General features: G+C 39.0%; 2 protein-coding genes across 5 annotated transcripts in view; both read right to left on the bottom strand.

Moving 5' to 3' along the window:
• The window catches only part of cunh2orf42 (chromosome unknown C2orf42 homolog), an 11,840-nt gene extending 9,971 nt beyond the window's left edge, over nucleotides 1–1,869 (bottom strand). For 2 of the 3 annotated variants that reach the window (XM_016566933.1, XM_016566934.1), the window contains exon 1: nucleotides 527–1,868. In XM_016566933.1, coding sequence (XP_016422419.1) covers nucleotides 527–1,547 — 1,021 coding nt within the window. In that variant the 5' untranslated portion in view covers nucleotides 1,548–1,868. Of the gene's footprint in view, nucleotides 1–526 lie in introns of all 3 variants that reach the window. The other variant, XM_016566932.1, reaches the window with a different exon arrangement.
• Nucleotides 1,870–4,285: 2,416 nt separating this feature from the next.
• The window catches only part of LOC107751252 (nucleolysin TIA-1-like), a 10,992-nt gene continuing 2,243 nt past the window's right edge, over nucleotides 4,286–13,034 (bottom strand). The window contains exons 3-12 of one of the 2 annotated variants that reach the window (XM_016566930.1): nucleotides 12,443–12,541; nucleotides 11,121–11,175; nucleotides 10,867–10,954; nucleotides 10,224–10,299; nucleotides 9,982–10,090; nucleotides 9,232–9,327; nucleotides 8,998–9,082; nucleotides 7,255–7,393; nucleotides 6,943–7,091; nucleotides 4,286–5,773 (exon numbers count right to left, since the gene is read on the bottom strand). In XM_016566930.1, coding sequence (XP_016422416.1) covers nucleotides 5,635–5,773; nucleotides 6,943–7,091; nucleotides 7,255–7,393; nucleotides 8,998–9,082; nucleotides 9,232–9,327; nucleotides 9,982–10,090; nucleotides 10,224–10,299; nucleotides 10,867–10,954; nucleotides 11,121–11,175; nucleotides 12,443–12,541 — 1,035 coding nt within the window. In that variant the 3' untranslated portion in view covers nucleotides 4,286–5,634. The remainder of the gene's footprint in view (nucleotides 5,774–6,942; nucleotides 7,092–7,254; nucleotides 7,394–8,997; nucleotides 9,083–9,231; nucleotides 9,328–9,981; nucleotides 10,091–10,223; nucleotides 10,300–10,866; nucleotides 10,955–11,120; nucleotides 11,176–12,442; nucleotides 12,542–13,034) is intronic. The other variant, XM_016566931.1, reaches the window with a different exon arrangement.

Genomic DNA, 13,034 nt, shown 5'->3' with positions numbered 1-13,034 from the left:
GATGCCATCTAATCCTGTTTACAGGAAATAAGCTGGGATGAGCTTCGAAGAACCAAACTATCCAAGATCATGCCAAATCGTCAACAATCAAATCCAGCTAACTGAGTTAGCGACGTACGAAGAACGGGCCCCTGGAGGACCACTGTTCTGCAGAGTTTACCTCCAACCCTAATCAAATACACCTGTCTGTAGCTTTCTATCGATCTTGAAGACATTGATTAGCTTGTTCAGGTGTTTTTTAATGGGGTTGGAACTAAACTCTGCAGGATAGCGGCCCTCCAAGACCGAAGTTGCCCAGCACTGACATAAGGTGACAACCTAAATCCTAGGTCTCCTGGGGACCCACTGTCCTGCATAGTTTAGTTACAACCCTAATCAAAAACACCTGAACCAAATAATCAAGCTCTTCTAGATCACTTGAAATATCACAGTCCAGGTGAGCTAAAGCAGGCTGAAAATCAATTTTGCAAGACAGTAGGTCTCCAGGAGCAGGGTTCAAGACCTAGGACCTAAATTGTGGACTTACCATTAATGTTGTAGTTGAGGAAAGCTGAAAACTCAGAGGTCAGCTTTTCATCACTTGTAAAGGCACAAACGCAAGCATAGAAATGGAGGCAGCACTTGGGTAAACCATGCTGGTGGGAATTTTCTCCTTCGTTGATGTTAGACTGACCCCCACTTCTCACCCCCAAATCCCCCTTGGTATTAGGTACGTAACATGCACAGTGAAAGGGAGCCAGACTCATAGTCTTGTCTTTAACACCAGATACGGTCACTGTCAGATGCAGCAGTCCCAGAGGGTGGGCTTCTCCTGGCTGGCACTTCACTATTAGGGTCCCTTTAGAGACCCTCTGCACCAGGGGTCCCGGTGTCTCGGTAGCCAGCCTCCACAACTCTTCCTTGTCTTGGGAAGTGGCCACTAGGGCCTCCAGCACAGAGCTCTTGAGTGGCAGAGGTGTTGCTTGGGTCTGACACTCCATGGCTTGCTTCACATGGGTACAGGGACTTTTGGATGGTTGTGACACTTGCTGATGGCCACCTTCAACTGTCAACTCCCTTTCGTTCTGCTGGCAAGAGGGCATGTAACAGCGACCGAGGTTGACACGGGTCAACAGGGTTCCATCTGCAGTAGTAATAGCTGTATCCGTGAGGACTAACTCCACAAAGCCTCGTTGTTCAGAGCCATGTCCCCGCTGACGCACAGAGAACACTTGCGGCCCTCCAGCCCTGCCACCTCCACTGTCTGTCACAACTCGAACCACTTCACATGCCCCTTTCTTTAAACGTCCCGTTCCATGGTCCCCATCCCTGAAGATGGTTCCACAGGCCTTGTTCTTACAGCTGAGGCCACGAGTGCCATTGTAAACGCCACACTGAGGGCACTTGCGGATGCCTCTTAAGGTAGCCTTGCCCAAGTTGGACAGAAATGCAGGAGTCTTCCGCTTGTCCCGAGGCTTCACGCTCAAGTTACCAGAGCTTTGAGTAATGGGAGAAACCACCATTTGTGACGCCAGTGGTATTCCAAAGTTTACCAGAGAACCATCCATTGTTAGCAGATGTACACTGAAACCGAGATTGATACAGGACAATTTTATTGTCAATGCACAAGGGGGGAGCCCTAAACAAAGGACTGTTTAATTGCTGTAGTGCTACTATGGTACAGTGCAGCCTTTTTACTGGGGCACAAACCCCAGTGAAGTATCGCTATGTGTCTCAGTAAAATATTACTGTTAAATCCTCGTCTGACTGTGGAGATTACCATACACCATGTACTGGTTTGTAAAAAGGTCTAAAACTGTTCATGATTCAGTTTAATTCATTCAGACAGTTCACTCACACATTGCATTGCTTGAAGAGGTTTCTCACATCCAGATAGGTTCTTTATATGACAAAAAAAAAGCACTGGATAGATATTTACCTACAGTCCTTTGTAGGAAACAAAATGTGCAAATGTATTCTATCGTTTGGCAGCAAAGCAGCTCATTACTGTGCCTGCGACTTGTGAATACTGCAGGTCAAGGAAATTTATATTTTTTACAAAATATATAACAGTACCAAAAAGAGTATCAAAATATGGGTATACTTTTTTATTTTTAAGTTTAATTTTATTTATTTATTTAATTTGTTTGGACTTGGGCCTATGAAACTGTATTAAAGGCTAGAAATGCTCCAGGTACAGTAATGGTACCAGGGAATACCATGTCAGTGGAAGGTTAACATACCACACTGTCTGTCACAACTCGAACCACTTCACATGCCCCTTTCTTTAAACGTCCCGTTCCATGGTCCCCATCCCTGAAGATGGTTCCACAGGCCTTGTTCTTACAGCTGAGGCCACGGGTGCCATTGTAAACGCCACACTGAGGGCACTTGCGGATGCCTCTTAAGGTAGCCTTGCCCAAGTTGGACAGAAATGCAGGAGTCTTCCGCTTGTCCCGAGGCTTCACGCTCAAGTTACCAGAGCTTTGAGTAATGGGAGAAACCACCATTTGTGACGCCAGTGGTATTCCAAAGTTTACCAGAGAACCATCCATTGTTAGCAGATGTACACTGAAACCGAGATTGATACAGGACAATTTTATTGTCAATGCACAAGGGGGGAGCCCTAAACAAAGGACTGTTTAATTGCTGTAGTGCTACTATGGTACAGTGCAGCCTTTTTACTGGGGCACAAACCCCAGTGAAGTATCGCTATGTGTCTCAGTAAAATATTACTGTTAAATCCTCGTCTGACTGTGGAGATTACCATACACCATGTACTGGTTTGTAAAAAGGTCTAAAACTGTTCATGATTCAGTTTAATTCATTCAGACAGTTCACTCACACATTGCATTGCTTGAAGAGGTTTCTCACATCCAGATAGGTTCTTTATATGACAAAAAAAAGCACTGGATAGATATTTACCTACAGTCCTTTGTAGGAAACAAAATGTGCAAATGTATTCTATCGTTTGGCAGCAAAGCAGCTCATTACTGTGCCTGCGACTTGTGAATACTGCAGGTCAAGGAAATTTATATTTTTTACAAAATATATAACGGTACCAAAAAGAGTATCAAAATATGGGTATACTTTTTTTATTTTTAAGTTTAATTTTATTTATTTATTTAATTTTTTTGGACTTGGGCCTATGAAACTGTATTAAAGGCTAGAAATGCTCCAGGTACAGTAATGGTACCAGGGAATACCATGTCAGTGGAAGGTTAACATACTAATGGTACTTCAGAAAAAACACACACACACGCACATGCCCAAGAAACCCTGGTGTTGGATTACAACATGTCTAAAAACCCATATTACTTTATTTGAAAACCCATGGCACTTTATTTGGTTAATGTAATCTCTGATTGTAAAATCCCAAGGCAATAAAACATTTTAAGTCTATGATGAATGACTATATTATGAATAGTTTTAGTACATACTAAATTATGTAAATTTAAATAACATTTAACATTTGCACAAATGAATGACATGCAATCATACTGTACTACAGTATAAGATTAACAATGCATTCAAATGACACCGATACATCGGGACTGATTTGAGTTTAACATTAGCTGTGCGACAGTGAATGAACAGAGTTAAGTAAATGATGATGAAAGACAGGCCAACCTCTACAGCGGCGCTCTCCGGGCAGGCGCTCAGTGGTCAGATTCCGCGGAGTACTTCACTTCAGAGCTTCAGCGACCGTCGCCATTCCTCCTTACAAACAGACTCTCCGCTGCGGTTGTAACGAGCTTCCCGATTGGCCACAGGGCGACCAATCAAAAGTATACTGGGAACTGAAGTCAATAGTGACTCTCATTATTTACTAGCTCGTTCACATTTTGGAAAATAATTATTTCTCCCTAATTTCGTTGGCTTGTTCTTTGTTTTCATTTCTAGACTTTGGGAACTTACTCTAGATAATTTAAAGTACTTATGTATAACAATTACACAATAATATATCTCTTATGTGTTTTTTTTTTTACCATACCATTCTTACCATACCTTCAATTATTTTTGCTACTTAAAATTTCATGGAGATTTTAATTTACCTTTGTTCCAGATCCGTCCATATGAACATAAACCTATACAACTTAAATACATTTCATGTTCAAACCTATCATAACCTGAACACCTAAAAAACACCTTTTATTAGTTCCATAAATTACAACCGTCCCTCACTTGTCATTTCCCATTTTTCCCCTAATAAAGCTTTTATTATTATTATTACTATTATTTTTCTAATTAGCAAGCCCAATATGTCAAGTAACACAATCTAGCTCAAAGACAGGACAGACAAATGTTGGTTCGCATCTGTATTTTAATGGGACAAAACAAGAACACGTAATAATAGGATGAACATTATTTTAAAAATCCCTCAAAACACAGGGTCTCAATTTATTTGTAGGCACTGCCTATGTTTAATTAACATCAGTTTCTTCCAATGAAATCAACTCACATAAGGCAACACAATTGGTCTCGTCTTTTAAAACTCCAATGGGCAACAGTGCAAAATTCTGATCCATTCTGGTTTCTCGTCTTGATACTGAATACTTAATTTAAAAAAAGTCAACATTTCGATTTTATACACAGAATTATCGCAATTCTAACAAAACGTTCGTTGCATCACAAGACAGCAGATTCTTCCCCAAGACTTATCTGGAAGAATCCTTAAAACCTTATGGACCAGCATTTAACAGAGCTGCTAATGCTGAAAGATAGTTGCGATGAAGCCCAGAACCCCCTCCCCACCCAAGGTCCCGCCCACCTACCTACAAAAAAAAAAAAGCAAGCAAGCATCCATAATCAATATCTGAATTATCTTTATATAGCGTCCCAACAGCTGAACACAGTTGTTTGGTTATTTACATACAGAATGGTATACTGTACTGATGAGGCCTCAAAAAAAGTGGAATGCAAAACAATTTAAAATACCTAAAATTTGCGTAACATCAAATTCTTGTGAAAACGTATTAATATTGTGCAATATTCATCTGCCTTGAAAGAAAAAAATGTGGCAGTCATCCCTGCAATTGGTTCAGTTTGAGAAATTGAATGTCTAATTAAAAAATACAACAGTTGACATCCATTTTATTCATTTTATAAACAAAAAAAAAGTTTACATTTCACACGATTCATTGGTGTCATCGCTCCTCTCAACAAAACAATTTTGCTTTTAAAATGGCAAGTCCAAAAAAGAAAAAGGCAAAGCTTCATATATTACAAAATCAGCAGTTGAAATCGCTCTAAACAAACCAAAAAAGCAAAATGGAAAAAGTTGCAGTTATTATTGATTATTTATAGTACTTTGAGTTAAAAATGGAATAGTCCTCTTCGAATAAGTCAGTCGGACACCAGGCCGAAGACTTGTGGATTTATGTGGGTGTGTGTTAATGTGTCTGAATACGTTTGTGTAACAGGGTGTGTTGTTTAATCCCAGTGTAGGGCAACTCGAGACCCCGCGATGACGAGCAAGATCTGCCTTAAAGTCTTAAAGGAAAATAACACGTGGCGGGTGGGGAGGGTCAGGAAAAAAATGGCACACCCCCTCCCCAGGCCAGGCATCTTGATGGGTGTCTAAGAATGGGGTGGGGGTCGTGTGTAGATCCCTGCTGCGGCCGCAGTGGAGTGCTAGAGTTGTCCGTCGCTCCATCAGTGTGTGTGGTATCCTGCAGTGCCCATGCTGGACTGATTGGCTAGCACGGTCCCGTTGACACCCTGCGCAGGCTCCACCACGCCTCCGTTACTCACGGCGCTCACACCGGGCCACCCAGCACCAGCCTGAATGTGACTACAAGACACAGTGGCTGTTAAGAGGCTGGAAAAGATATTTAGCAGATACTTTTACGTGATCATAGTAACTGACAACAGTCTCCCATTTACCTAAAAATGTATGAGTGAAAATGTTGACCACAGAGTCTACACACTTTTTCCACTAATTCGCTTGGTGGCGTCAATGAAATCCCTCATTTGAACTATTTACCACTGCATAAATGGTTAAACCACCATTTTGGACAATGTTTTTCCCAATAGTTTGTTTGGATAAGGATTTTCATTTGTTTTGTTTTTTTTAAACGCTGCAGTGCACACACAAAATAACAATTTCTAGTCAAATAAGTATTTGAGCCACACACACAACTAAATTATTTTTAGTGGTTGCCAAATATTTGGCTTTTTATTTTTTTCAATTATAGGTATTGGCTGATGAGTTCTTCTGTTTGGCTAACAAGTGTCAGAAGTGGGACTTTTATATTTAAACTACTTCAGTCTGTGTGCATTGAATTTATTTAATACACGAGTTTCACAATTTGAGTTGAATTACTGAAATAAATGAACTTTTCCACGACATTCTAATTTATTGAGATGCACCTGTATACTGACAGTGACTTTTATTTTGAAATCCCCAAAATTATTTAATTTAATGTCATGTCTTTCCCTTTATTTGTGAAAAACTATATCAGAATAAATAAGAATACAAAATCAGAAAGTTGCTAAAGTATAAAACATTCTACGTTATTTTTTAAATTCAAATTATTTTGTTCATACATTTTTAAATTACAGCACATACGAATTAAGAAATAAAATATACCTGATTGTAGCATAATTTATGAATATGCACTGCATATCTACACCACTGTGGTCTCTGAATTATTGGCATCGGCCATCAAAAAAATAAAATTAAAATAAATAAATTATAAATATAATTATATATATATATATTTTTTTTTCCTTCGTCACCCTCTAATTGTATTCACTGTCAAAGTGTCTACAACGGACGATTTCATTTTCAAGGATTTTATTGTCAGGTTTTCCTGAAGCAAAAAGTACATCCTCAACCATTTTACCCAACAGTAACAGAGATTATAATTATTACTACTATTAATTAAACCAGTAAATTGGACTATAATAAAGTAGCCTTCTGAAGTTAAGCAAAATGGAGGCATGTTGATCTGTACTTACTTGAAGCCCTGCTGGTTCCAGGCCTGTCCGTACACGCCGTAAGTGGGTACCTGCCAGCCGTTAGGGACGTACTGACTAATCTGTTGTGCATTGCCATACCACTGTCCCCACTGGCCATATGGTTGGGCAGCAAAACCAACTTTGTTCTGCTATAAAATCAGAACATGCCCCCATGAGTTATTTACTGAAACAATTCTCACTATACATGCAACATCACTACACAAGAAGAAATACACCTTTACATTTTGCTGGAACATTTCTAAACTTTTTTTTAAAGAATAAAACAGGGGATGGAAACATACTACTGCTCACCTGGGGTACCTGCACCTGCTGCATGGGGCTCACCATGTCTGTGGTCTCTTTACCCCAGTAACATTTCACTATGTGACCTTCTACAGACGTGCCATTAACAGACACTATCGCATGAGCTGCACTTTCGTGAGAGCTGAACCTGCAGAGATAAACAGTGTTACATCAGCCTCCACCATTATGACCTGTAACTAGAGGTCGACCGATTGATCAGCCGGCTGATTAATCGGCCGATTTTTGGCATTTTTTTATTAATCGGCATCGGCTGATTGTGCTGCAAATTAGGCCGATTTATAGGCAGGCGCACCGGCGGGCAGCTAAGTGTTGTTGCGGAACTCCCTCTGAGGCTGCGTGAGACAGAGCAGCTCACACTCTGCAGCTGCAGCTTGTTCACACACAGCTTCAGCTAATGGCAGGGCAAAACAGACCGTTTCGAAAGCGGAATTATGTTTTACACTACTAGAATTGATGCCGGAAAGTTATCATATTCATAAGTGCAACAAGTCATTTGCATGTGAAAGTAGAAACACGTCGTGGCCAGTGCACTCTTAAGCAGTTATGAGCAGCAGGCTGTGTAATGTGTGAAATCTTTTATTTTTGTAATCACTATGGCCATTTGACCTCTAGCAGTGTCCAGTGTTTCCTACACATTCAGTTATTTGTGGCGTATCATAACGGACCGCCACAAATAGATTTTCCAAAAGGCTTATACTTCGTTGAATAAAATGAGCGCTTCACGTTTCAAAATAAATGCAGCGTGGGTGTTTTTATATGAATGTATCTTTGAAAAGAAACTACTGTCTTCAGAAAAGCTTCGATGTCATTTTCATTTCGTCTTTCCTGTAATGCCTGATAAAGTAGCGTTTGCCAGCACAGGGCTGATTTGATTACAGCGTTACCGGGGAAACCGCTATACGCCGCGCTGCTCACGTCCGTAGACACGGTGTAACATTGGTTTTGCTTTGTTTCACAGAACTAATCGTTGCCTGGGTTGCGTACATATATGTGGGGCGGAGCTATCAAAATAGGGGCAAGACCCTTTTGGGGTAGGGGCGTGTTTGTTTTGGTGATTTCAAATATCAACATTGGCTACCAGAAATCTTACTCTGCCTTTAACTTTCCTCATGAAATGTGTGTGTGGGTCCAACAATAGCCTCCACAATGTCATCGCTCGTGGCCAGCGCACTCTTAAGCAGTTATGAGCAGCAGGCTGTGTAATGTGTGAAATCTTTTATTTTTGTAATCACTATGGCCATTTGACTTCTAGCAGTGTCCAGTGTTTCCTACACATTCAGTTATTTGTGGCGTATCATAACGGACCGCCACAAATAGATTTTCCAAAAGGCTTATACTTCGTTGAATAAAATGAGCGCTTCACGTTTCAAAATAAATGCAGCGTGGGTGTTTTTATATGAATGTATCTTTGAAAAGAAACTACTGTCTTCAGAAAAGCTTCGATGTCATTTTCATTTCGTCTTTCCTGTAATGCCTGATAAAGTAGCGTTTGCCAGCACAGGGCTGATTTGATTACAGCGTTACCGGGGAAACCGCTATATCTCCAGCCCCCAAAGCACCTCAGATGAAAAAAAAAAAAAAAAATTGGCCAAACATATCAGCCCCCAAAAAAATCGGCATCATATATCGGCTGCCCTGATTTCTAAATATCAGCATCGGCCAGTAAAAAAACCCATATCGGTCGACCTCTACCTGTAACCACCACATTTTACTTGAATAACATTAACATACCTCACAAAGGAGTAGCCTTTGTCTGGAAACACTCGAATTTCCATGATTTGACCAAATGGGGAAAAGGTCTGTCTCATGAGTTGTTCTTCAGAGAAAAGAGAAGCGGAACACATTACAAAAATGACTTTCAATTAGCATAACTTTGAATTCAAACACAGACAGCACAAAAAAGTCCAGGTTCAGCTTGTCAAAAGGCAGCAAACTAGTGTGAACCTGGACTTTTTAGGTTAGTACCTGTAAGGCCTGTAGTGACTCCGCCACAATACACAGTACAGTTGCTGGGGCTGGACTGGTTCACCACTTCATCAAACGACAAGTGCTTGGCATTTGCTGTGAAATTGATTAATGAAATGCTGATTAACTGATGGGCCCATGTATTCATTTTAAATTTCACACAATTTAAAATTTGTCATCACTGATTTTCATTTAAAAAAAAATTCAGTTATTCAAAGCTGAGGTCCATTTTGCTGTAGTTGGTGTTGGTTGTCACTTGTATCCAGACACCCTGAACAAGGATTGACAATGATGCCAAACATGTTCTTGCAAGTCCTATAATTAAGGTTAAACCAGTGCGACAAGACTTGACGTGCCATATTTGAATCAAATGAAATGTGACTTTTAGTGAATAAGGACTTAGATTAAGCGAAAACTTTGCGTGGGTTAAAAAAAACATGTAAGACGTGGAACATAAATGAGAAAAAAAAAATCTAGCATTTATGCTGCTTTGCTTATTCTTGGAGCTCTTGGAGTTACTATTTATGATAAATAGATATTCTGCAAAACTTTTGCAAAAAATATTTTGTCTACAAAGTTCATAAAGGTTTGGGATAAAGGTAAAAGTAAACGGGAGTATTTTCTTGTTTGACAGAACGAACACTTTTAGCATGGGTTAGACTGCGAATTCATGATGGCAGCTAGAAACAGACCAGGGTTATCTCTTGATTAAAAGCAGTGGAGAAGTCTTTAACGCATATGAATACTCACTTTCATAGGTTGCTTTAGGCGCTGGGGGTTTTCTTGTAGCCCAGTTAGTCCTGATCTGCCTGCCGCCTAACCACTGACCTCCCATTTGCTGAATGGCATTCTCTGCATCCTGCCAATAACCAGCACAACAGGAACATCCGCACATGGCCACAACAGAAGCTTCTGGGATAAGCATTCAAATGCAGATGTTCCCCACCCTTAGTTAAAAACCTGCATTTCCTGATGTTGGGATTGTGACTCACCCATTTGTTGAAGAATGAAACAAAACCATAGCCTTTTGACTTCCCCGTTGCCATGTCTTTGACTACACGCGCATCTCTAAGAAAATAAGAGAAAAGTTGGGTGTGTTGAGAATAGACAAGACAATTTAAACTCCAATGTGCTATTTTAACAGGGAAAAAATAATCCGAAATCCTTTGAGACTCGTAAACATATTACTGAGGAAAAAGTCAACAAATGTTAACACTCACTGGCTGCTACACGTTGAAAAACTACTCATTACAAAAACCCATTTTAAGTATTCAAATGGGGAACAAAAAAGGGCCAGAAAACAGTTCACATGAGATTTTAAATGATCCAAGACTATTTAACAAAGCAAATAATCACGTGCATGTTTAATAAAATGACAACTGAGCTATACATGCAAACTTAGTGGGGCAATGGGCAAAAACCTGGGTGTGTTGATGTGTTTTGAATTATCCATGCATGACCTCTCCTCGAGAAAAAGGTGAAAAGGCTTTTACATGACCTTGCACGTTACTGGCTTTATTAGTCTTTAAACAGGCCTAATGACTCAAAGCAGTTAAATGCAACTGAATGAAAGCAAAAACAACAAAAAAAACAAGGATTTTCTTTATTCAAAATGCATCATGTCATTTCACTTACGACATCCTCCCAAAGGGTGCAAAGGCAGCTCTGACGTCATCAGTGGTGATTTCTGGACTGAGGTCTCCAACAAAGACATGGAAGTGATCTAAAGCATACCAGACAAGAGTTAATTGGACTGACACTCCATTTGTAATAATTCAGACATTCAAGGAGTAAGAATGAGTCACAGATCAATGTATGCGCCAGGTCTGTTAATCAGAGAATATTTGGCCTTTTTAAGATTACAGGCATTAATTGAAGATGGAACTCACTGGTTGTGTCTTTTTTCTGGCTGCTAGGTGATGTAGCCCAGTTGACCTTTACCTCCTAGGAGAGAGGGGTATAGGGAGGAACAAATTGAGAGAAAGATTAGAAATGATACAGATAGATCAAGCTGCTGCTCTCTATTCATCTATTAATAAATTACTCTCCTTAACACTATAGAGGTCTGAATGCACAGCAGAGAGGAGGGAGACCTGACGATACTAACTTTACACTTAAACTTATTTGAATAGGCAAAAAAAAAAAATATATATATTATTGGTAGCAAAAAGGTCCAAATAACAAGGGACTTACTAAACAAGTGAATTTACCAAATTGTATTACTCCTCAAATGGTCCTTCATTACCTGTTGAGGATAAAATATTTTGCACTGAATGGGCACAAGGCTTAATAATTTGACTCTAATGTAAAATCTTGTTCTAGAATCAAATTCTAGGTATATGAAGGGGTAATATGCAATATACACTACTGTTTTGAAGTTTGGGGTCAGTCATTTTTATTTATTTAAAAAAAAAAAAAAAAAAATTTAAGTCTCTTTTTCAGGACTCTTTGAATAGAAAATTCAAAAGAAAACCATTTACTCTAACAATTTATTACAGTTAACAAATAATAAGCAGCTTTTTCCAATGCTGATAATAAGATATTTCTGAAGGATCATGTGACGCTGTAGACTGGAGTAATGGCTGCTGAAAATTCAGCTTTGCCATTACAAGATCACATTACATTTTAAAATATATTAAAATGAAAATTTTATTTGTAGTCATATTTCAGTATCATTGTTTTAACTAATAAATGCTACTTAAGCAAGCATAAGAGATCTCTTACAAAAACATTTTAGAAAATCTTACAAACCTCACAAAACTTGAAGCAAAAACTAAAAAAAATGTTGAATGTGGGTGAAGTTAAGCCTCTTTTTTTCAAAATGCTATCTTATGTACAATAAAAAAAAGTGGTAATGGCTGTGATAAATTTAAAGTTTTACATTTCCTGTCTGTACTTTAGCACAAAATTCACATTTCAAGGAAGCGCTACATCCAACAATGGAAATACAAAAGCATCAGTCAGGTGAATTATGTATTATTCGCACTAATCATTATTTTATTCAATTCGAGTTCAAAATAATGAGATTTGTATGGCCTGAACATGAAAAATGTCAAAATCTCCCTCTCAGTTCACATTGCACATCCAATATACAGGCTAACGTTGACCTCAGACTCAACTGGTCGAGTCTACTTTGCTAAAAGTCTGCAGAACATCTAAACTGTCCCACCCACGTCCCAGCCCAACTCACCCTGTAGATACGATAGCTTACCTTACCCATTATTTTACGCCCATTCATAGATGCGAGTGAGGCCGCTGCGTGCCTATGCTCGAAGAACTCCACAAAGCAGTATGGATCGTTACCTGCCGTCTGAAGGCAAATGAGGCGATTAGACAAAAGCAACTTATGCCATGTGGTGTATATCCGCACAATTCTGGCGCAAGAAACCTTGTAAATTGTAAATAAACCTCAGAGTGAAAAAAAAAAAACTAATGCTAAAAATATATAGATCTTTTAACACAAAATAATGATCTTTAAAAAAGCATCATATGACCCCTTTAAGATACTAATAAAAAGTTACTGATTTGATATGCGATACGATAATGTGCCACATGTTCACATGAAACCGTTTACTCAGCTGTTGCTGAGTCAGTTCTGTGAACTTCTATAACTATCTTGTGTCATTAATATATAGTTATTTGTATGCATGCATGTATCAAGAGTAGGGCTGAATGATTTTGGAAAATAATCTAATTGCGATTTTTTTTACCAATATTGCGATTTAATATGCAATTATTTTTTAAAGCTCTTTATGAGCTATAAATCATTGTATAGTATGACCAACACACTATTAGATAGATTA

The sequence above is a fragment of the Sinocyclocheilus rhinocerous genome, unplaced genomic scaffold (genome assembly GCF_001515625.1).
Source record: "Sinocyclocheilus rhinocerous isolate Xijiao unplaced genomic scaffold, SAMN03320098_v1.1 scaffold1083, whole genome shotgun sequence".
Taxonomy (NCBI): Eukaryota; Metazoa; Chordata; class Actinopteri; order Cypriniformes; family Cyprinidae; genus Sinocyclocheilus; species Sinocyclocheilus rhinocerous.
This window is presented reverse-complemented; position numbering and strand designations above follow the sequence as displayed.